The 22230-nt window shown below is 42.0% G+C and overlaps 1 protein-coding gene and 1 long non-coding RNA gene across 2 annotated transcripts in view; one reads left to right on the top strand and one right to left on the bottom strand.

Annotated features, from left to right (window-relative positions):
- The window catches only part of RAP2A (RAP2A, member of RAS oncogene family), a 39404-nt gene extending 25401 nt beyond the window's left edge, over positions 1–14003 (bottom strand). The window contains exon 1 of the mRNA XM_021065816.1: positions 13594–14003. Coding sequence (XP_020921475.1) covers positions 13594–13907 — 314 coding nt within the window. The 5' untranslated portion in view covers positions 13908–14003. The remainder of the gene's footprint in view (positions 1–13593) is intronic.
- The window catches only part of LOC110255848, a 36174-nt gene continuing 29277 nt past the window's right edge, over positions 15334–22230 (top strand). Inside the window, exons 1-2 of the long non-coding RNA XR_002336730.1 lie at positions 15334–15567; positions 16816–16882. This is a non-coding gene — a long non-coding RNA (uncharacterized LOC110255848). The remainder of the gene's footprint in view (positions 15568–16815; positions 16883–22230) is intronic.

The raw sequence follows: 22230 nt of genomic DNA, 5'->3' as shown, positions 1-22230 counted from the left end.
CAATGTCTTTGGTGGAATAACACTTTAAAACTTAGAAATCAAATTGTTTTTAAAAATGTTTTCTGTCTCTCTCTCCATACATCACAGACTCAATGCTGTCAAATATATATTCATTTGGAGTACATTCTGGCGTAGCAGAAGAACAAAGATAGTATCTTGTACTTATTCTGCATAATGCCTGGGGCAGTGTTATGCAAATAAAGCGGCTTAAACCCAAAGCTTTTGATGTTGACAGTTGTGACTTTTACATAAAGACAAAACTTCTGGGATCAATTTATTAAAAAGCTCTGTCAACACATTTTTCTCCATCAGGCCCCCTTTCTCGCTCTCTCTCTCTCCATACACACATGCACACGCACACACAATTATATATAACTAGTCATAAGCACTATTAAAATTATCTTCACTCCATGTGTATAGTTCTGGCATTCATAAAAAGCTGTATGATCATTTTCAACTTAAAAAAAAAAGTGTTATTTAACAAATACTATATCCCTCATCACTTTTATCCAGTATTTTTTATATTTTAAATATATGTACTAAAAAATCATCACCATTCTTTATGAGTCACAAAAACATACTGTCACCATCTATAGCCAACAGCCTCATGGAAGGCAAAGACACAAAGCCCTCCGGGTCTGTGCTTTAAGCTCCGTAACATAGACACGGCACTAGCACTTCCGACAAGGACAAGAAGGCAATGGAAAGATGCAAACGCAACGCTAGGTGAGCTCTCTAACTTATTTAGATACGCGAAGGCAACTCTGAGTCTAATGCCTAAAAATTATGCGGCAGTATACTGTTTTATAAAACTAGAAAGTGCCAGGGTCTCATTTCTATTTCTGTATTTTTGGTGACACTTTATTGCTGATATTTTAGGGTTACTATGGAAAGAAACACTTTGCATTCATTACCTCCTGGGTTATGATCTTATACCCATATTCTAGATGCAGATGTTGAGATGCAGAGAATGCTAACTTGCTCCTAATCACATAACTGGTAAGTACCCAAGCTCAGCTTTAACCAGATTAATGCTTTTGGTCTTCATAGATAAGATCAGATGAGTATACACAATAAAATAAAACGCTGTCTTAGAGAAATTATAATCATGATATATAAAATTTATATAATTTATGTAAACCATATACTGTATTTGTTATGTGCATTGGAAACCTAAGGATGCATGTATTTATAAGTAAGCACCAAATTAAGAACAAAATTTTCCATTCAAAACCAGAGAAAAACACTCTGATTTCATTTGCAGAGAGATGTTAGGACACCTAGTAAAGAAGAAAATATTTAGATGTACTGAATTATTAATATGATGTAGGATTTCCACATTTGAATTATTAATTTTTAAGGGCTGCTCCCAGAAAAGCATGAGAAACAACACTCTTAAATGTTTTAAGTAAAAGTTTATAATGTTTCTCTGGGGTAATTTTACTAAGTGATTTTAAGATAGCTATAATTATGGTCATCTTTATCTATTTTTACTGTCTTAAAGGCAGAGCTGAATCAATAACACCCTGGACAGAAACAGCAAACCTCTTATAAAGATGAGTCTCCCAAGCCTCCATAGCAACCTGCTGTAGTAACGAACACGCATTCTGGTCAGAATCCTACTGCAACATCCCTTCCTTTGTTCTAAATCTCACAAGGCAGGAGCTCTCCTGCGGTATCAGAAAGAACACAATTTCACGAGAAATGTGTCTTCATATTTATAATGCAACAAACAGTAATAAATGCTTCCTCAAAAGACACGTTTTATGCATCTTTTTGTTCCTTGACTAAATGTTATCTTTCTCTGTAACAGAGGTAGTCATGTTGGGAAATTCATTTCACTTCTGGAGCATTTACAGAGCATTGTTGGAAAATGGAAAAGCAGGAAGAGAAGAGAAAAGTTGTTTCAAACTATGAAAGAGATAGTTCCATTTATTTTTCTTAAGAGTAAAATATTCTAGGACAGCAGTTTTCAAACTGTATGTGATGAGATCACCTTAGTGGATCGAGAGGAACACCTAAAAAATAAAATAGAAAATATAATACAAGTAATACGAGCAGATGTAACTACTGCTTCATGGAATTTTGGTTTCAGTTATACATATTTATTCCTGTATGTGAACTGTAAAATGTATTTCCAAGGGCCATAATTAAGAAAATGTAAAAAGCCACTGGTGATTGATTACAAATAAGTAGACAGAGTTTATATATATATTTATACATATACATATATATCTCTTGTTTTCTGGCAGATAATAATTTTAAAAAATGATAAGACACTGAGAAAAGAACTTGAAGACGACACGAATAAGTCTAACGCTGTTCCATACTCATGGACTAGAACTGTTAAAGTGTCCATACTATCCAAAGCCATCTACAGATGCAATGCAAACCTTTAAAAAATTCCAATGGAATTTTTTTACATAAATATAACAAACAATCTTAAAATTGTATAGAATCACAAAAGACTTCAAATAGCCAAATCTTGAGAAAGAAGAACCAACCTGAATGCATCACACTTCCTGATTTCATACTATATTGCAAAGCTACAATGATTACGACAGTATGGTATTGCATAAAAATTAACTCACAGATCAATGAAACAGACCAGAGAACCTATAAATAAACCCGTACATATATATGGTCAACTAATTTACAAAAAAGGAGCCAAGCGTATACAATGGGGAAATGACAGTCTCTTTAGTAATGGGTGCTGGGAAAACTGGATAGCAACATGCACTAGAATGGAACTGGATCACTTGAACATAAGACCTGAAACCATAAAACTCCTGGAAGAAAACACAGTTGGGTATGCTCCCTGACATTGGTCTTGGCAATGATTTTTTTCGATTTTACACGAAAAGCAAAGGCAGCAAAGGCAGACATAAAATAGTGAGACTATTTCAAACTAAAAAGTTTCTGTACATCAAAGGAAAACATCAAATGAAAAGGCAATCTGTAGAATGGAAGAAAATATTTGCAAATCATATATATGATAAAGGGTTAATAGTCAAATATTTTAAATTTATTTGGCTATTTAAAGTATCAAAAATACTTTTAAAAAGTCATACAACTCAATAGAAATAAAAATCCAATTTATTTATTTTTTATTTTTTGTCTTTTTGCCATTTCTTGGGCTGCTCTCGAGCCATATGGAGGTTCCCAGGCTAGGGCTTGAATTGGAGCCACAGCCGCCAGCCTATGCCAGAGCCACAGCAACACGGGATCCGAGCCGCGTCTGCAACATACGCCACAGCTCACGGCCTCGCCAGAACCTTAACCCACTGAGCAAGGGCAGGGACCGAACCCACAACCTCATGGTTCCTAGTCGGATTCGTTAACCACTGAGCCATGACGGGAACCCCAAAAATCCAATTTAAAAATGGGCAGAGGAGTTGAACATTTTCCCAAAGAGGACATGTTAATGGCGATCGAGTACATACAAAGGTGCTCAACTCACTAATCAGGGAAATGCACACCCAAAGCACAGTGAGATGTCCCCTGTGAGAGTGACTATTAGAAAAAAGACAGACAATAACAAGTGTTGGTGAGAATGCCGAGAAAAGAAACCCCCTGCGCTCCATGGGTGGGAAAGTAAACAGGTGCAGCCGCCATGGAAAATAATATAGAGTTTCCTCAAAATATTAAAAGTAGAACTAGAGTATGATCTAGCAATTCCACTTCTGGGTTATTTCCCAAGAAAACAAAGTCACTATAGAGATCTCTGTACCCACAGGTTCACTGAGGCATTACTTACAAGAGTCAAGACATGGAACCAACCTAAGTGTCCACTGACGGATGAACTGATAAAGAAAATGTGATACACACACACACACATACACATAATAGATATATGATATATATATATATATATATATCATATATATATACACACACACTCACACAAAATAATACTATTAGACCATAAAAAAGGGAAATCCTGCCATTTGAGACAGTTATGTATAGACCTTAAGGGCAGTATGCGAAATGAAATAAGTCAGAGAGAAAAACACAAAGGCTGTATAATTTCACTTATAAGCAGAATTTTAAAAACCCCCACAAAACAGAACCCAGAGATAGAATAAATAGGGGAGGGGGTGAAATGGGTAAAGACGGCCAAAAGGTACAAACTGACAGTTATAAGATAGATGATCAACAAGATAGAGATAGATGATAAACAAGATAGAGATAGAATAAATAGGGGAGGGGGTGAAATGCGTAAAGACGGCCAAAAGGTACAAACTGACAGTTACAAGATAGGTGATAAACAAGTCCTGAGGCTGTAACCTGTAGCCTGGTGACTCTAGCTCACACTACGCTACGGGATCCGTGAACAGTGCTAAGGGAGACAATCCCAACAGCTGTGAGCACACACACGAAATTCTGTAACTGTGTGTGGCGACAGATACTAACTGAACTTGCCATGGGGATCATTTTGCATTTTATACATACATCAGGTCATTATGCGTTGTAAGAAATAACTCCTAAATGTTTTAAATAATGGTTTACAATGTTTGTCGTGGGCAATTTTACTAAGTGAAAAAAAGCCCTAAAACGAATACACTGTTATATGTCAATTATATCCCACTAAAAATCAACTTTAAAAACCCACAAAATAATTAACCACCACACTTCTCCATAAAATACTTAGCTTGGCATGTCTTCAAATCTTAAGCATATTAAGAAAATAAAACAAAACAAAACGGAAAAAAACCAACAATCTATCCAATTCTGCCAGGGAATACATTTCAGCATTTTTGAGTCGAAAGAATGTATAATTTGCAAGTGTACTTTATTCACATGCTGTAAAGTATTTTAAATAGCTTACTCAGAGTTTTTAGCAATGTGTGATAAGTACACTGCCAACATGAAGTTATGAAATGCATCAAACTCCAAAGAATTCCAATGATGCCTTCTCACTGGGCTTCCCAAACCAGGCCGTCAATATAATATGCTGCTGATATTTGATTCAGATACTCAATAACCTTACTCTCACTCACAGGCTTAAAAAAAATCTTATTTCGTAGCTGTGGCCTTTAATTTAACTGAAATGTATTAAAAATTGGGCTAATGTAGGTGTTTATTTTTTATTAGGTTTCCTACAAGAATAAAAGGGGAAATAGTTGAAATACTAGGTCTGGTATTTTCAAAGAGGTTTCAATCTTTTAGAAGTATAATTTAAACATTATTTAGTACATACCACGACAAAACTTTAGCAACTAGAAATATGCTATGTTTATATATTTTCATGACCTTAAACTTCACCAAAATAAATGTATTTTACTTATATATTTTACTGAAATGCAGATGTCTAAAATCACAGCCACTATTGCTATCACTGTACTAAAAGGCTCAGTTTGATCTGGTAAAGTTTAAAAGTGTGTTTAAGAAATTAATTTTTCTGTCAGGACGAGAAAAAATTTTAATATAATGAACCATAACTGTACAACAAATAAATAAAAAGGCAAATATGTATGGGGTTATTTTTGTACACCATTAAAATTTCATGATACATTTCCTACAGAGGTACTATGCCTACATTTTGACTTTTGTCACTCTTCTGTCTCCATCTGTTTTATCTTGGGCTAAAGTGGGAGTTCCCGTCATGGCGCAGTGGAAATGAATCCAACTAGGACTCATGAGGTCGTGGGTTCGATCCCTGGCCTCGCTCAGTGGGTTAAGGATCCAGCATTGAGGTGAGCTGCAGTGTAGGTCGAAGATGTGGCTTGGATCTGGTGTAGCTGTGGCTATGGTGTAGGCCGACAGCTGTAGCTCCAACTGGACCCCAAGCCCGGGAACCTCCATAGGCTGCGGGTGAGGCCAAAAAGAAAAAAAAAGTCTACTCACAAACTCAAATATTTTCCCCTGAATGTACAGTCCTCACAACTCTTTTATACCACAAGCCACAAAGATGAAAGTGCATGAGAAAGGAGTAGGTAAGAACAGATGGAGAGAAACGGGGAACAGGGAAACGTCAGAGGCAGAGGTAACCGTGGAGTGGGAAACACACTTCCCCCCCAGGGCCTCAGGCTCTGAAGACAACAGCTAAGAGAGAAACTGTGTAAGAACTATCCTTGAAAAAAAATCCCTTACCTATGATGTACACAGTCTTATGTAAAGATCATCGCTTAGAAATATGTATCGGAGTTCCCGTCGTGGCGCAGTGGTTAACGAATCCGACTAGGAACCATGAGGTTGCGGGTTCGGTCCCTGCCCTTGCTCAGTGGGTTAACGATCCGGCGTTGCCGTGAGCTGTGGTGTAAGTTGCAGACGCGGCTCGGATCCTGCGTTGCTGTGGCTCTGGTGTAGGCCGGTGGCTACAGCTCCGATTCAACCCCTAGCCTGGGAACCTCCATATGCCGCGGGAGCGGCCCAAGAGATAGCAACAACAGCAACAACAACAATAACAGACAAAAAGACAAAAGACAAAAAAAAAAAAAAAAAAAAAAAAAAAAAAGAAATATGTATCTATGTGATTTCTGGCATAAATAATTTCCAAAAAGATGGTGTGCAGAGTTAAATCACTCAAGTGTAGTTAGTGTTCCTGGAAAAACTTAATAAAAAGATTCCAACTTTGTTGGCTCTTTCTGTTGGCTGTGTCATCTGGAAACATTTTTACTAGTTGCTCCTCCTTAATGTTTAGCTGTTAGCTGTTAATTAATTATCTGACTTGTTCCTAAAGCAGAGTGAGAAAGTCAGTGTTGCCCACTTGCCTGGGGCCGGAATATTTCTCATTCAGGGCTCAGTCACATCACCTCTCAAATCACTCATTGGTTCCTTTTCTCAGAGGATTTATCAATATGTAGGGACAAGTGATAATTTTTATCTGTGCGCAATGGAATGGCTGGCTGGCTATTTAAATTCTTACCCTACCCCCTTTTTAAACCAACACTGTAATGACTCCTTTGATCAGAGATTATATTGATACAACTGTCACAAAGTCTTAACCTGGTAAGATCTGCAGGTCACAGGCTCCTGATTCTTTAAGGTTCCTATGAAACTATCTCTTCCCTGATGGCACTAACTAGATTGACATTTTCTTGGACTGTAGAGCTGGAGGAAGATCATTTATTTACAAAATGAAGTTACAAAATTCTAATCCTGGGATGGCAAAAAGAAAACTACTGTATCGTAATACTCTAAGTTTATAGGGCAGCAAAAATGAGTCTCTCTTTCAGGAAAAAAAACTCTAGGCTATAAGGCGCTGTACCTTGGAGGAGCTTTCAATTACAATTTTGGTTTGGGGAGGTTTCAAGCTGGGGAAGGAGGTGCTGGTGGAAGAAGGAATTGGCGGCAGATGCCGGAAGTCACTTATTGGGACAAACGTCACTGATGTGCTTCCAGGCTTTAGCTGCGCTGCGCCAACCTGCTGTGGATCTATGCAGTAGCCGTTGGCCATTCACCTCCACCTTAGAGCAGGCTTTTAACTTCACCGTGAGGAGAAAAAGTGCCAACTGTCAGCAGGGTCACTTAAAAGTGCTCATGCAAATGATAAGGGAAATATGAATAGCGAGAGTAAAAAAAGAAGTAACTTATTCACTTTGGTAGCACAAACCACCCACCATTCTTTATCCCACTCTTCAGACACACATGACTTTTAATTTAGCCTGTTCCAATACATCGAGTGGCCTCTATTCAGCTTACAACTCTTAAATTCTACCCTTGGCCATGTTCATGTCTAATTTCTACTCCTGGCCAAATCCATTCATTTATCTCTCTATATACTTGACCCAGCAGTTTCCATCTACCCTCTAAATCTGAATTACACAGAGAATCCTGAGTCTTTATATTTACATATAAAGTGACCTTTCAGGCCTTATTCCAATATTCTAATTGCTTATTAGGTGCATCTATCTGGATGACTACCATCCCAAAGCTGAAATCATCGCCCCCAGCTAGTCCGCCCTAATCCTATTCACTCATGTTCAAAATGTCAATTCTGACTGTTCCCGCTCTCTCTCCAAGTTGGATTGATTCCTTCTTTACATTATTTGCATCTGTTCGTTCCTTTCTGTTCCTACAGACACCACACCAATTGAGCATCTTTGTACTTCATCTCGAAATGAGATGACAATACTTACGACTCTTCCTTCTGACTCTAGTCTATGACCACTAAGCCTTTATATAGCACCACCATATTTTTTCTCTAACAATTCTGATCATGATCCTTAACTGCAAGATCAAGTCCAAAGTCGTCTCACTTTCTGTAACTTAGCTGCATGGATTTTAGCCTTACCTCCTCTCGCATGTCTGTGTAAATTCCTGGGTGAGCCAATCGGGTCCATTTAACAGCCAATGAACAAACCCTGTGCATTTCCCACGCCGTGTCCTCCATCTGGAAGACACTGCTCCTGACTCTTTATGGTTCTGACCGCGCTTCGTCTTCCCTCATCACCCAAGGACACAGAAGTCCTCTCACAGAAGGTTAGAGCAGAGGGGACATCATCTCCTCCAGCCCCACAACAGCCTTTCAAGATTCATCTCCTCCCTGAACAACATCAAAACGCTTGGAGAAAACTGCGGCTGCTAAAATACTTTTCTCTCTGGACCCTAGTTCTTCCAAAACATTTTTCGTGCTTGTTTCCTGTGTGCCAGGAGTTGTGCTAGCCACATGGGATTAGAGTTTAATGAGAAAAACCAAGGGTTCCTAGGTTATCACACAAATGATGCCACTTTGATGAGACAACCCGAGGAGAGGAGCCACGGGGTGCCACTGAGGTCTGAAATACCAGTGGCCGAAGGACAGGGCGAGGCATGAATGAAGTTACTATAGTGTGGGAGGAGGGGAAGGCACGCCTTCAGTTTGGGAAGACGAGGAAGGCGTCCCTGAGAAGGAACTCTGTTAAGGAGGGGCCCAAGAGTAGGAATCCACCCTGCAAACCTGCAGAAGGGAAGCCCAGAGATGGGCACTCCCGCGAAACTCAAGGCAGGTGTGGGTGCTGGAATCCACGGGGAGAGGAAAGGTGCCAGGGCGGGGGGAAGCTGGAAAGGCAAGGAGGGATAAAACACGAGGGGTGTGGGAAGGTCATGCTGAAGATTTCTGGCCTTGCGAGCATGTTCCAACATACTTCAGGTCAGCTTACCCTGGGAGGAATGGGAGAAGCGATTATGAAATGAGAAAGAACCTGAGGAGTTCCCGTCGTGGTGCAGTGGTTGACGAATCCGACTAGGAACCATGAGGTTGCGAGTTCGGTCCCTGCCCTTGCTCAGTGGGTTAACGATCCGGCATTGCCGTGAGCTGTGGTGCAGGTGCAGACGGGACTCGGATCCCGCGTTGCTGTGGCTCTGGTGTAGGCGGTGGCTACAGCTCCGATTCGACCCCTAGCCTGGGAACCTCCATGTGCCGCGGGAGCAGCCCAAGAAATAGCAAAAAGACAAAAAAAAAAAAAAAAAAAAGAACCTGAGCTTTACGTCAACTTTCCATAAATATTTTCCGTATCCCTGTCACTCCTTCCTATGAGTTTGATCTCATCCAAAGTCGAGTTAAAAAAGAAAATCTTATGAAATTTTTTTTTTTTTTTGCTGTTTAGGGCTGCACCTGTGGCATACGGAGGTTCCCAGGCTGGGGGTCCAATTGGAGCTACAGGTGTGAGCCACGTCTGCGACCTACACTACAGCTCATGGCAATGCCAGATCCTTAACCCACTGAGTGAGGCCAGGGATCGATCCTGCAACCTCATGGTTCCTAGTCAGATTCGCTTCCGCTGTGCAACAACACCTCCATATGAACTTATAAAAATGACCTTTTTTAGCTAGCCCACTTGGCTTAGACAGGAGTTTAGGTATATGCACAGGCTCCCCGTGCTTTTCAAAAGCTGCTTTACACCACGTCACTAGGTTAGTACCCGTTTTGATAACCAAAGGAAATCAGAAGATGACTTCACTTTTGTGTGGGAAAAAAAAAAAGGCAAGAAGTCAAAGTAGCATTTAGAGTTTGTTCAGCTACAAGCAGTTAGGGGGTAGCAGGTAGCACCTCCAGGCTCCTGCCCCAGGAACCGCATTCAGCGTCTCAGCATCAAGCCGCCATAGCTTTGAACTGTGTCTGGGAGCATCTGTGCTTTACTGAGATTTTTTTTTTTTTTTTTCTTGGCATCTGTAAGCAAGACGTGTCCTAAGGTAATTGTTCCTCCACTTTATGCTGCTCTGGCTTAGGAAAGGTTTTATAGGAAAGCAGTACTTTCAGATAGCGGGGGAAACCTATATTTGGATGTCTACGAACCTATAGGCATTTAAGGGAATAAGGGCTTTTTTATAAGCAAGACAGCCCATCCAAGAACAAAGCAGTGAAAAGCTCCATTTCACTGTCGGGTCACACATTGGTGCTACACCTAAAGTTAAATGCATTTCCTTGCCCTCTCCCATAAGATCCTTAATATGAGAACATACTTTAAGAGGACAAAACGAAATTTTTCTAAAGATTGTTTTCATCATGATGGCCTTTTTTTAGCATCGTCTTTTCTATACTAGGTAATGAATTTCAAAATGCAATCACAAGTTTATCTGCTCTAAAATTACACTTATATCTGGGATACAATTTTAAGCAGATGGGGTGACCAGGACGAAGTTGAAGAACTGCTGGGTTTTTGAGCAATTTTTGTGTTCAAGGTTTTGGGTTGAACACCTTAAAATACATTATCTCATTTAATCCTAACAAAGACTCTGAGAGGTGAACTATACTCCGTTTCACAAACAAGGGAGAGGGAGCTTTTACAGAAGCAAGCATTTTCCCAACATCTGTACACCTCAGACCTGCACTGTCCACCGTCTGCAGTCACACGGGGTTGTGGAGCACCTGAAATGTGGCACGTCTATGTGCAGTAAATGCAAACTCAATACTAGATTCTGAACTTTTCGTATGAAAAACCAAGCAAATATCTCAATTTTTCAATACTGATTACAGGTTAAAATGATAATATTTTAGATAGAATGGGTTAACTCAAATGCATTACTAAAATTAATTTCACCTGCTTCACATTTATAAAAAATCAGCTCTTGGACATTTAAAAATTACACGTGGCCCACGCTATATTCGTACTGAAGAGTGCTGCCCTAGACCAAAGGCTAGATCACTGAATTTGCCAGTAAATGTCAAGTTCAAAGGCAGCCTCATGTAGAAGAAAGAGCACATGGAGTCATGCAGATCTTGATTTAAATCTCTTCTCCATCAAGGACTAGTTTTGGGCAAAATACCAAACCTCTCTGCACTTCGCTTATGTCATTGGCATTATGGTGATATTAAATAATCCCAAACAACTGTTGTATAGAGTATGCAAAGCAGCTAGCTGGCAGAGGCCAGGGAACAAGTACTGAATACCTGCTGCGGCAACTCATTAATTTAAAAATTCATTCCCCAAAAGAGTGGAAAATCCGCTTGTTTGAAAATCATGTTTTATTCGCTTTGAGTGGGAGAAGTTAAAGACCCATCATACTGAATGCCGCCTTAGCATAATGTATACTGTCATACACACCGATTCCCTCTCTCCTTCAGTGTTAAGCTGTTTACAATGTGCTATAGGATGGGAGGCCAGATGATGAAGTTAAGGTGAGATAAAAAACAGCAGGACACAAAGGGCCCAACTGGTACTTATGGGCACAATGGATGATTCCAGTGAAAAGAGTTTACGAAGTCCACTTCAGCTGAGCTTTTCAACTGTACACATCGGCAACTGAGACTAGTGAGTACAATGACATTTGGGCAAGGAGAATTTTATTCTTCTTTTTCTTCCTGGGTCACAGTGCAAACAAATAAATCGTTCTAGCACACTAAGTTCAGACTAACTCATTCTTGGTAACCTCTAGTAAACTACAAAATCATGTGGACTATACTATCCAATAACATTCTGTCATATTCTGTCCTGTAAGTTTGTGCCAAGAAGTTTGCCCTGGGCTTGTGACTTTATCAACGCAGGAATTATCTGTGATATGTTTAAATACAAAGGGTGGAGCAGTTGGGGCGTTTACTTTACTATTTGATGTATGTACTTGGCCTAAGATTGACATGTGACAATGTGGTAGATTGCCCTGTTCTAAAGGTTTTTTGTTTTTTAAAACAGTATGAGGGGAATTAAAGATGTGAGTCATTTAAATACAGCCTCTTAAATATCATATACTTAATAAATTTAACACCAAAAGGGTTCCTATGTTAACTATAGCAATTAACTTTAAGAAATGAGACTGAAAAAGTAAAAAGCTGTCAGATTCACAGATCTTAGGACATTGTCAGAGGCCATGAAAACATTCACTGTATTCCAGCTTGAAATCTAACATATAAAATAACACACGAAATTTTAGTTTAGCTATTAAAGGGCATATTCAATGAGTTAAAGGAGGAGGGGAGAGGACCTCCCCTTTGATCTCCTATGTGGCATTAAAAATCCGCCTCTTGTAATGAATTTTTGAGCAAAGCTTGCGTGCACCTGACTTGGTATTTGCTCTTTCAAAATGAGTAGACTCAAACTGACTAAAAATGAGATTATGTCTATGATAACACTTATAACTAGCTTTTGCAACTGTCTACAAATTTAGGGTTACTGGTACAACTGGGAAAGAAAAGCAAAATTATGCTGAATCAAAATTATTGGCAATTATTAACTAATAGTAAGAATCAGACAAAACAGTAATGTGTAATTAAATGGTAATTAGAAAAATTTGCTAAAACTCTGAACTGAGATACTATTGCATTTTTTGATGCTAGAAATTATAGGAAAAAATATAAAACAAATAGCAGAAGCCATTAGGCTGTTATATTTCCAAAATGCACACTTGCGAAAAGAGTTTGTAACAGGAAAGAGCTTATCTGCTTTAACTTTAAATTAGCTAATATTTGAGTCACACCTTTGAAGAAACTCATTCTATTTTTAAGAATGCCTCTTTTTTTCCCTTTCTTTTTGTTTCTGAGGGGTAAAGTGGCTAGATTAAAAAAAAAAAGTTAAGCCACATTCTTTAATGTGATAGTACATTCGCGCTCCTACATACTAATACTCTCTCAATCCCACAGAGCCAGGTCTGCAAATAATTTGATAACCTGTCTCTAAAGTTTCATCTTAAGTGAAGAGTTCATTTTTGTAAAACGCCTTGCCACCATTCAATCTTCTATGAAATGAGAAAGATCTCTTTCCATTGGACTTGACATTTTTACCACATTTGTGTAAGCAATTTTTGCTGTCAAATGCTGCAAAGGGAGGTTTTTTGTTGTTCCGTCTGAAAATGTCTCCGCTATACTTGCACAGCTGCCTCCTCCCAGCAGAAACCTACCCGCCCCTCTCCCCCCACTGCAAGTTTTAAACTTTGTTTCCTTTGGGGTTCTGCACAACCGCTACTAATAATATCCAAGAGACAAAGAGCTGTGCTGTGGGTTCACCGGATGCCAAATTTGAGTTGTGAAACAAAGCACTCAAATTTGAGATTCAAGATGACGAGGAGGATGCTACCAGCTAAAAATTTAGGATAAAGCCTAAGACCCCAGAGCCACCTGCCTAGACAGCTCCTCCTGCCCACAGCCACCCCAGAGCACGCGGGAGGGAGTTCTGGCCCCGGGACAGGGGCTGCCGGCCGCACCGCGAAGCCCCTTGCCCGCGCCCCCGGCCCTCTCACCGCTTCACTCGGATGATCTGGTCCCGCATGGGCTTGATGTCCTGGAAGCTCTGCTGGTTGACGAGGCTATAGACGAGGATGAAGCCCTGGCCGTTCTTGATGTACAGGTCCCGCATGGACGCGAACTGCTCGGTGCCCGCCGTGTCCAGGATCTCCAGCACCGACGGCGACGAGTCCACCTCGATCTCCTTGCGGTAGAAGTCCTCGATGGTGGGGTCGTATTTCTCGATGAAGGTGCCGGTCACGAACTGCACGGTCAGGGCGGATTTGCCGACCCCGCCCGAGCCCAGCACCACCACTTTGTACTCGCGCATCGTCCCTCCGCGGCCGCCGCCGCCGCCGCTGCCCGCGACATAGACCTACGCCCGCCGCGCTGCGCCCCCCAACCCTGCGCCGGCGGCCGGCCCCGCCGCGTCCCGCGGCTGCCCCCACCTCACGGCCGCCGCGGCCCCCCGGGCGCCGGCGGAGGGAGCAGCAGCCCTGGGCATGGGCCGAGCCGGCGGCAATGCGGCCCCGCGGGCGCCGGCAGGCACTGAGGGCGAGCAGGGAGTGGGAGCCAGGGAGCCGCCGGAGCCGCCCGAAACGCGGGCCTGCAGTGCCGCCCGCCCCGCCCCTCGCGCCTCCACGCCCAGCTCCCCGCCCGCCGCCGCCGCCGCCGCCGCCGCTCCCCTCGGCGCCGGAGCGCGCGCCCGAGCCCCAGCCGCAGCGCTGCTGGGGGCGGGGCCCGGCGGCCCGGGGCGGGACCCGGTGGCGCAGCCCCGCCCTTGCTCCCCCGTCGCCTAGGCGACCGGCCTCGCGCGCTCCCGGGAGGCTCTGCGCCGTGCGGAAGCCTCGGCCCGCGCTTAGATAAACAACCACCTGGGCCACCCAACAACACCCCACCCCGCAAGCCGCGTCGAACCCTGCGGATCCTGCGTACTGAGCACGCGCGGTTCTTCTGCCCGCGACGGGAACCGCTTCGGCCTGAGCACGCCAAGTTCAGAATTTGGCAGAGACGCGATGTTGGCGGGGCCAGAGCAGTCTCTAGGTTTTAACTTGAGGCGGGGAGTGACAAGAAGACACCGGCAAGGTCCAAAAGGAGGCCTTGGCAGGAGGGCCTTGCTAGACACCACCCAGCCTGTGAGCTTTGGTTTTGTCCTGTATAAACATAACGAAAAAAGGCTTTGTTTAAAGGACGAGCATAAAACCGAAGTGAAGCTTTGTTTTAAGCGTCAAGACACAGAGGGAAAAGTGACAGGCCCTCATCCTGCCCACTGCCAGAGGCGGCAAAGGCCAGCGACCATGCGGAAGCCGGGCCCACGCCCGGTGACGTCGCCGGGAGTCCCGCCCACCTCCCCCCAGCCCCGCCTTTCTTCAGCGTCTGCTGGAAGTCGAGCTCTTCCCACGCCCTGTCAGCTACGGGCGCTTGGAAAACTGGGAGAGCGAAGCCCCAGGCGCAGCCAGAAGGCCTGGGGACAGCTCATAGCAACAGCCAGCCGGGGCACCTAGTAGGAAGCTGGGAGTCGTTCCAGCCAACCAGTGCACGCCTCTGGACCCATGGTACCATTCTCGGCCAATAGAGAGCCACTTCATACCACGTGATGCCCATCCATCAGCCAATGGGGGGAAAGCCTAGTTGCAGGCTCAGCCCTCCCACCTCCCACGCACGCTCTGCCAACCAACCGCAGGTGAGCTGGCGGATGGCGGAGACTTGAGCTGAGCCAACCAGAAATCGCGACTCCCTTGCCCCCAAGGGTGGGTGGAATGGAGACCCGGGGTAGGGCTGGTGGGTTTGGGAGGGGTCAGTGATTGAGGGACAGGTCGTTGCACCCTACGTTGGCAAGGGAACAAGATGTGTTGGAGGCGAGAACCATGGGTTTCGCTTTTAACGTCGTCTCGGTGGCATTCTGCCTAAATGACGGACCCGGAAATAGTGCTGAGTGATGTGGGCTGAATCGTGGGTCAATCGAGAAAACAGGGACTCTTGTCTTGAGGGTGAGAAAATTTCCGGTCATTAAAGAGACATACTGCAGCAGTTGCATGGGTCCTCCATGCGTGGCTCCTAAAACATTTTTAACAACTCCCTTTTAAAACTTACTGTTCTCTCTGTGGCATTAGATCATAATTAAACACTCTCTCCCACCTACAACGTTAAATTTAGGAGAAGTTATATTCCTAAACCTTCCTGGATTATGTTTTGTAATAATTGGTTATTGGATTTGCCTTCCTTAAACTATGTCCTTCTCGAACTAGTCTACAGCCATACATCACTCCCATTTCTTGGGAATGATAGATTTCTATAGTTCTAAGGTTTGATCATGGCATATTTCTTCACCCTTCTTCCCCACAAGGTCATCAGGTAGAGAGGATTTTGGTCTGAGTTCAAAAAACAGATGTTCCTTTCCCATCTTTTCTGTCAATTATCAAACTAGTACAAAGATATACCAGCCATGTATACAAAGTACATATACTAGTACAAAGATATATTTATCCATGTCCTACCGCCTATGGCTCCATTATCTTAAAATGGATAACTTACTTTTACATTATCCTGCTATAGTATAACACACACATCAAGTTTTTGCCAAAGATAATTGTGGGAAAGTGTCCTGCCAAATTATGTAGTAAAATATAATTCAGTCGTTATTTCTTGATTACCTATCAAAATATGAGTTGCAGTTGATCCACCAGAATTAACAGTGAAAGCAGATTGCAAAGAACTAAGAATCAGGAAAAAGGAAAGTTTTAACAGAATTGAAACCAAAGACGATCTGATACCTCATCCTAAGCCAGTAATGTGAATAAGTCAGAAATAAGAGCTTGCACGGATACGAAGTGAAGCTTTGTATCTTTCTGGCAGGGATGTTCCAAGAGGATTTTGTAGTTGAATACAGCGTTCCACTAGCTTTTTAGAAGTCTCATATAGTGTGTAAAGCTAATGCTTTTTGTGGTTTCATTAATAATAGCTACACTTCTTTTACAGAAAAGACAGACTGTGTTTTCTAAGATCCAAATCATGTATTGTGGTAATAAGTTCCTAGGTTTCTTGGGGCTTAAATAGAGCCAAGAAGCATCAGACTTTTTTGTATAGGTTACACCTGTGTAGTACCTTGCATTACGGTGGAACTGAAAAACCACTCCCTTTGCAAGGAGTAAAGGTGCAGCGACTTTTTAAAAAAAAGAAATTTGTATTGGGGTTGAGGGTCTAGAATGCACCCTTAAGCAACTGTTTTCATTTCCTAGGTTCTCAGAAGTTGAGAAGCTCTGGCTTGGAGTGCATCTGATAGAAGTTGTCATGAAAAAATAATGAGTGAGTAGGAGTTCCCTTTGGGGCTCAGTGGGTTAAGAACCCAGCTAGTATCCATAAGGATGCACATTTGATCCCTGGCCTCACTCAGTGGGTTAAAGGATCTGGCATTGCTGCAAGCTGCAGTGTAGGTCACAGACATGGCTTGGATCTGGTGTTTCTGTGACTATGGTGTATGCTGGCAGCTACAGTTCCTATTCGGCTCCTAGCCTGGGAACCTCCACATATGGCAGGTGTGACCATTTAAAAAAAAAAAAAAGTGAGTGAGTGCCCTGGTTTCTCAGCACAAGAGACAGGTTTAGGGGGGCGTTTCTTAGGTTGTTTTCCCCGACCTTCCATCAGTGCCGACATTCTTGATAAGGAGAGTATAGAGACTGCAGCTCTTGGAGTAGTTGTACCTCATGTATATTTCTCATAATGACAGGCCCCAGTTTTCATTCTCAATGCTGCCATAAAGGTAGATTTTCAATCACTAGGAGGCCAAAGAAACATGTTAAGGAGGAGCATATTTTCTGGTCTCTTCTGTCTTGATACTTAACTGATCTGAGGCTGATTGTGAAATGCCGGTCGAAGAATTAGCTGCTGTACGAAACGGTGTCAGCATGTGTAGAGCATTGTGAAGATTTAGGCGGGAATTGGTGTGTATCTCCTGATCCCTTAGTCATGTTCACTGCAACACCAGCATGAACTGTCTATCCTGAGAGTGATTTTAGAAATAAAAACTTATGTCTCCTTTCATTTGTTTGTGGAAAAGACAAAATAAAAATGAGATAAAATGAAATTGAATTTTCCCCAAGAGCTGTAAATCTGTCGGGTAGTGACAACAACGGTGTACACCAACACTTCAGGGTCTCTTTAGCTTCAGAAGTGTATGGCTGGGAGAGAAAGAAAGAAAAACTTCATTTCTCCTCTCGCTTCTGAACCTGAGAGTTATCTCACCTATGCCCATCTACCCTCAGCTGTCACACTTGTGTTACCATGGAAACCCAGCCCCTTCCTTTGCTTCTGTGAATGATGTTGGGAAAGGTGGGATGAAATAGGAAACACACTGTGTTCTGGGACTTTCTGATGCTAGCAAGAGGCAAGCATGCAAGGCATTTAATATAAACAAGTCAGGAGAGGTAATTTGCCACATGACCAGTGCTTCTTGGCTATGAGGCCCTGATTCCTATTGCTTCCTATGAAAGACTACAGATCTCTGATTAGCCATAAAGGAGAAGGACAGGTCAAATACATTTAGCACCTATGCAATGCTGCTGGCAGTTCTAAAGAGAGCAGAAGACATTTTCTTCAGGCTCCTAATACAGCTGAGAAATAGAAGTACATATGAAGAGTAGAAAGGAAGGGGCAAAATAAACATGTTTCTCATTTGAAAATGTCTTCTGTCTCAGCACTTTTGAAAAGAAAAAGAATTAGAATGCAGAAATCGAGTTAGTATGTAAACAAATCAATGAAAGAAGCCTTTTGGTTGAGAAAGGAAATTTTTCAATAGGCATTTTCAAGCAGGGGAAAAAAAAAAAAATCCCTGAAGGAAAGGCTTAATAAGTAAAATATAGGAAGAAAAAAGAAAAGCCCTGAAGAATCTTAAGAGCTTGACGGTTCTGAGGGAAACAGCCTACAGGACCGGGGGATTCCTAGGATTCTGCTGAGAGTGTGTTGATAACCTCATTTTTGCTATCACTTGCTTCCTGGCTTTGTACATTGAAATGAATCTGTGGTCACTGTCTCTGGACTGTGACATCTTGTAGCTGAGGTTGAAAACCAACAAGCTTTGGACGGCCAAAGAGAAGGATGGGAAGAACCTCCGTCCTGGCTGACAACACTGGATTGTCAGACCGGTGCTGGAGATGCCCACCTTTGGATCATGGCTAAGTAAACTGCTGGTGTCCTTTGGTTTCTGTTTGCTAGTTGAAGTCTGCTCGGTTTTCTGCATCCTGCAGTCAAATACGTCTCAACCATTGCATAAAGTATCAGAAATTTGAGACAAAATGTGGTGAAAAAAATCGGCAAGCATTTATGAGCACTTTCATTCTGCTAATATCCTGAATGGTATTTCAAATACATTATAATATTTCTTGAGCACTTACTATGTATGTTATTCTAGGCTCTGATGATGCAACAGTAGACAATTAGCCAAAAGAGCTTGCATTCTAGTAAGAGCTGCAGGCATTAAGCAACTGATTACAGATTTAAATTATGTAATACTGTTTATAATTTATGCTCATAATGAACAAAAATATCAGATTATGAAGAAGTATAATAAAATAGAATATAAATCATAAAATATCACAAAATATATAACTAAATAACTGGATAAAATTACAAAAACAAACACTTTTCCGAGTACATGATAGTATTATGTATCACACAGAACAAGCAAACAAACCAAAATCCCCTAAAAACAGAGTTCCCATCGTGGCTCAGCAGAAACATATCTGACTAGTATTCATGAGGATGTGGGTTCAATCCCTGGCCTCACTCAGTGGGTTAAGGATCTGGCGTTCCAGGAGTTCCTGTTGTGGCGTAGTGGAAATGAATCTGACTAAGAACCATGACGTTGCGGGTTCGATCCCTGGCCTTGCTCAGTGGGTTAAGGATCTGGTGTTGCCGTGAGCTGTGGTGTAAGTCACAGACATGGCTCAGATCTGGCATTGCTGTGGCTGTGGTGTAAGCTGGGAGCTACAGCTTCAAATGGACCCCTAGCCTGGGAACCTCCATGTGCCAGGGGTGTGGCCATAAAAAGAGAAAAAAACATTATGTATCTTTTATCCATGAATTCCTAGAGGTCAAGAGAAACAGAAAAACTGGGAGTGGGTTTGGTTAAGTAAGCTGAGGAAATTAATAAGGAGCCATGTTTTGAAGGAAGTGGCCCAGCGACAGACTAGATGGGCAGAAGTGCTCCAGGTTACAGGGACTGAAAGAGCAAAAGAAGAAAGGACAAAGTAGAGTGAAATAAGGGGCATACAGAATCATTTGATTCCTTAATTACTATGGCAACTCATCATGGGGACCACTATCAGGGGACAGATCAGAAGCCAGAAGTCTCAAAGCAAGATTAGAAAAGGATAAAAATAGGGAAAAATAATACAGAGGAAAAAGTAGAAAGAGTACAAAGGTACATTTGAAAGGAAGGCATTATTCAAAATATGAATAATTTATAATGTGGGCGTCATAAAAAATTGTCATAAGAAGTAATTATGGACTTTAGGACATCAAGAAGGAGGTATTCACACGTTCACAAATAGAAGCAGGAGGGAAAATGAGGAGTAGCAAAAAATGAAGATAGGCAGGACAACAATTTTTGTTATTTTTTGTGGTAGCAGTTATTGACATGCATTATGTAAAACTGAATGGAACTTGACTGAAAAGAAAATTTTCAACAGACCAGTAACATATAAAGGTAGTCTTTTTGGCAAATAATGTAATTTAAAATATTTTCTGTAGAATGCCTTTTTGTACCTTGAAAAATCTTTTCAATAAAGAAGCTGTAAGGAATAATAAGTTACAGCTCAGTGCTGCATTTTGGAAATAAAAAATCCCCCATAGATGTGCCAAATGTAATAGTACAGCAATAATACTAAATATCCATAATAAAATATCTGAAGTTTGTCAGACATTATGTGAGGTTTTGGCCAAATATGACTGTAGCAATTTTTATAATGCTGTTTTCTATACAGCTCTAAGAATGTTTTGAAAAAATTAATATTGATAGTCTTCATAATCATAATAGCTAATATTTGTAGTGTTTCGTCATTCCCAAAGCCCTTTCTCCCATATCCAAGAAGCTTTTTGTTTTTAATACAAAATTTAAGAATAGTTAGGAGCAGCTCTACTAGTATGTGGTATGAATATGCTGAACTAGCATTACTGCTCCTCCTCTCTGGATCCCTGAAGCAGCATAGAGGGTGAAACACCCTCAAATGAAGAAGGCTATGAGAAGATCCAGTAATGACTTCTTTGTAAACATTGCTTGGTAAAGGGACCAGCAGCGGGCAGTGGCAGTGTAAGGGCTGGGATAATAAGCAGCCAGCCAGGCTGTGGGAGAATCTGATAGGAAAGGAACTGATAGAAATCTGCTCGTGCTTCTTCCTCACTGTTGCCTCAGGGAAATCAGTGCCTTCCTGCACGTTGTATTGTGACCCTGAGCTCTGGTCCAGGGGAAAATCAGGGCTATACCGAAGCCCTGTGCTGGAGAGGAGCCAAGGAACCCCTTAGGTCCTAATCAACCCAAGGCAGCTGCCAGCCCACTCTCCTTCCCTAACTTCCCCGGGCTGGTGAATTACAGCCTAAGGACCGATCCTCCTGAGGCTGGAGCGAAGGTAAACTCTTGATCTCAGAGGTGACTGGCCATGGCTTTCCTGAGTTTGGGATTCTTTACTGTAGAGCTCATTTTCTGCCACCCCCTGAGCAACGTGTCACGACTCAGGTTGGGTCTAGTAAAGTGATGAACTGTCCGTTTCACCTGGGGCTGTCCTAGTTTTCATCCACCGTTCCAGAAAACCCCTCAGTGCTAGTGGGGCAGCCTCGGCCTGTCCACACACACATTTTCAGAGAAACATGAATGTATGGGCCAAATAAGATATTTTCGAGTCTTTTAGTAAAATCAATAGTCTTTAAAAATATCTAAAATCAAAGAGAGAAAATACATTTTCAAATTAAAAGTCTAAATTATATCATCATGGTGGGGGTACATCAAAGGCATTCTTGTCTTATTAAGGGGGAGATTTTATGTGTGTGTGTGTGTGTATTCACCAGAAGAATAAAGAAAGAATAATATTAAAAGTTAATTAAAAGTATTAAAAATAATAGGGGGTGAAATATGGCCAGGTCCCACCCAAATCTCACTAATTAAGAATCTAGGGGACAGACAGGTGGACATGTGTTTATTGGGAATATTATATACATTGAACAAAATTCTCTAAATTATTCTGTCATGCCCTTATGAAGAAAATCAATGTGACAATATTAATTCTGTATTTGCTAAAGTAAAATATCATACTTTAAATGGTGATCCTGAAAATTGCTGTTGAGGATTTTGAATCAGTAGATGACCTACCCTAAATCCAGAACCTATTTGGGTTTTTTTTTTTTGTTTTATTTTGTTTTGTTTTGTTTTGCTTTTAGGGCCAGAGGTGCAGCATATGGAAGTTCCCAGGCTAGGGGTTGAATAGGAGCTACAGCTGCCAGCCTATATCATAGCCACAGCAACACAGAATTCTGGCTGTGTCTGCTTACGGCAATGCCAGATCCTTAACCCACTGAGCTAGGCCAGGGATCAAACCTGCATCCTCATGGATCCTAATCAGGTTTGTTACCACCGAGCCACAACGGGAACTCCCCAGAACCTAGTT

Source organism: Sus scrofa, chromosome 11, assembly GCF_000003025.6.
Source record: "Sus scrofa isolate TJ Tabasco breed Duroc chromosome 11, Sscrofa11.1, whole genome shotgun sequence".
In the NCBI taxonomy this organism is placed as follows: Eukaryota; Metazoa; Chordata; class Mammalia; order Artiodactyla; family Suidae; genus Sus; species Sus scrofa.
Note: the sequence above shows the minus strand (reverse complement) of the source record. Positions and strands in the feature narration are given on the sequence as shown.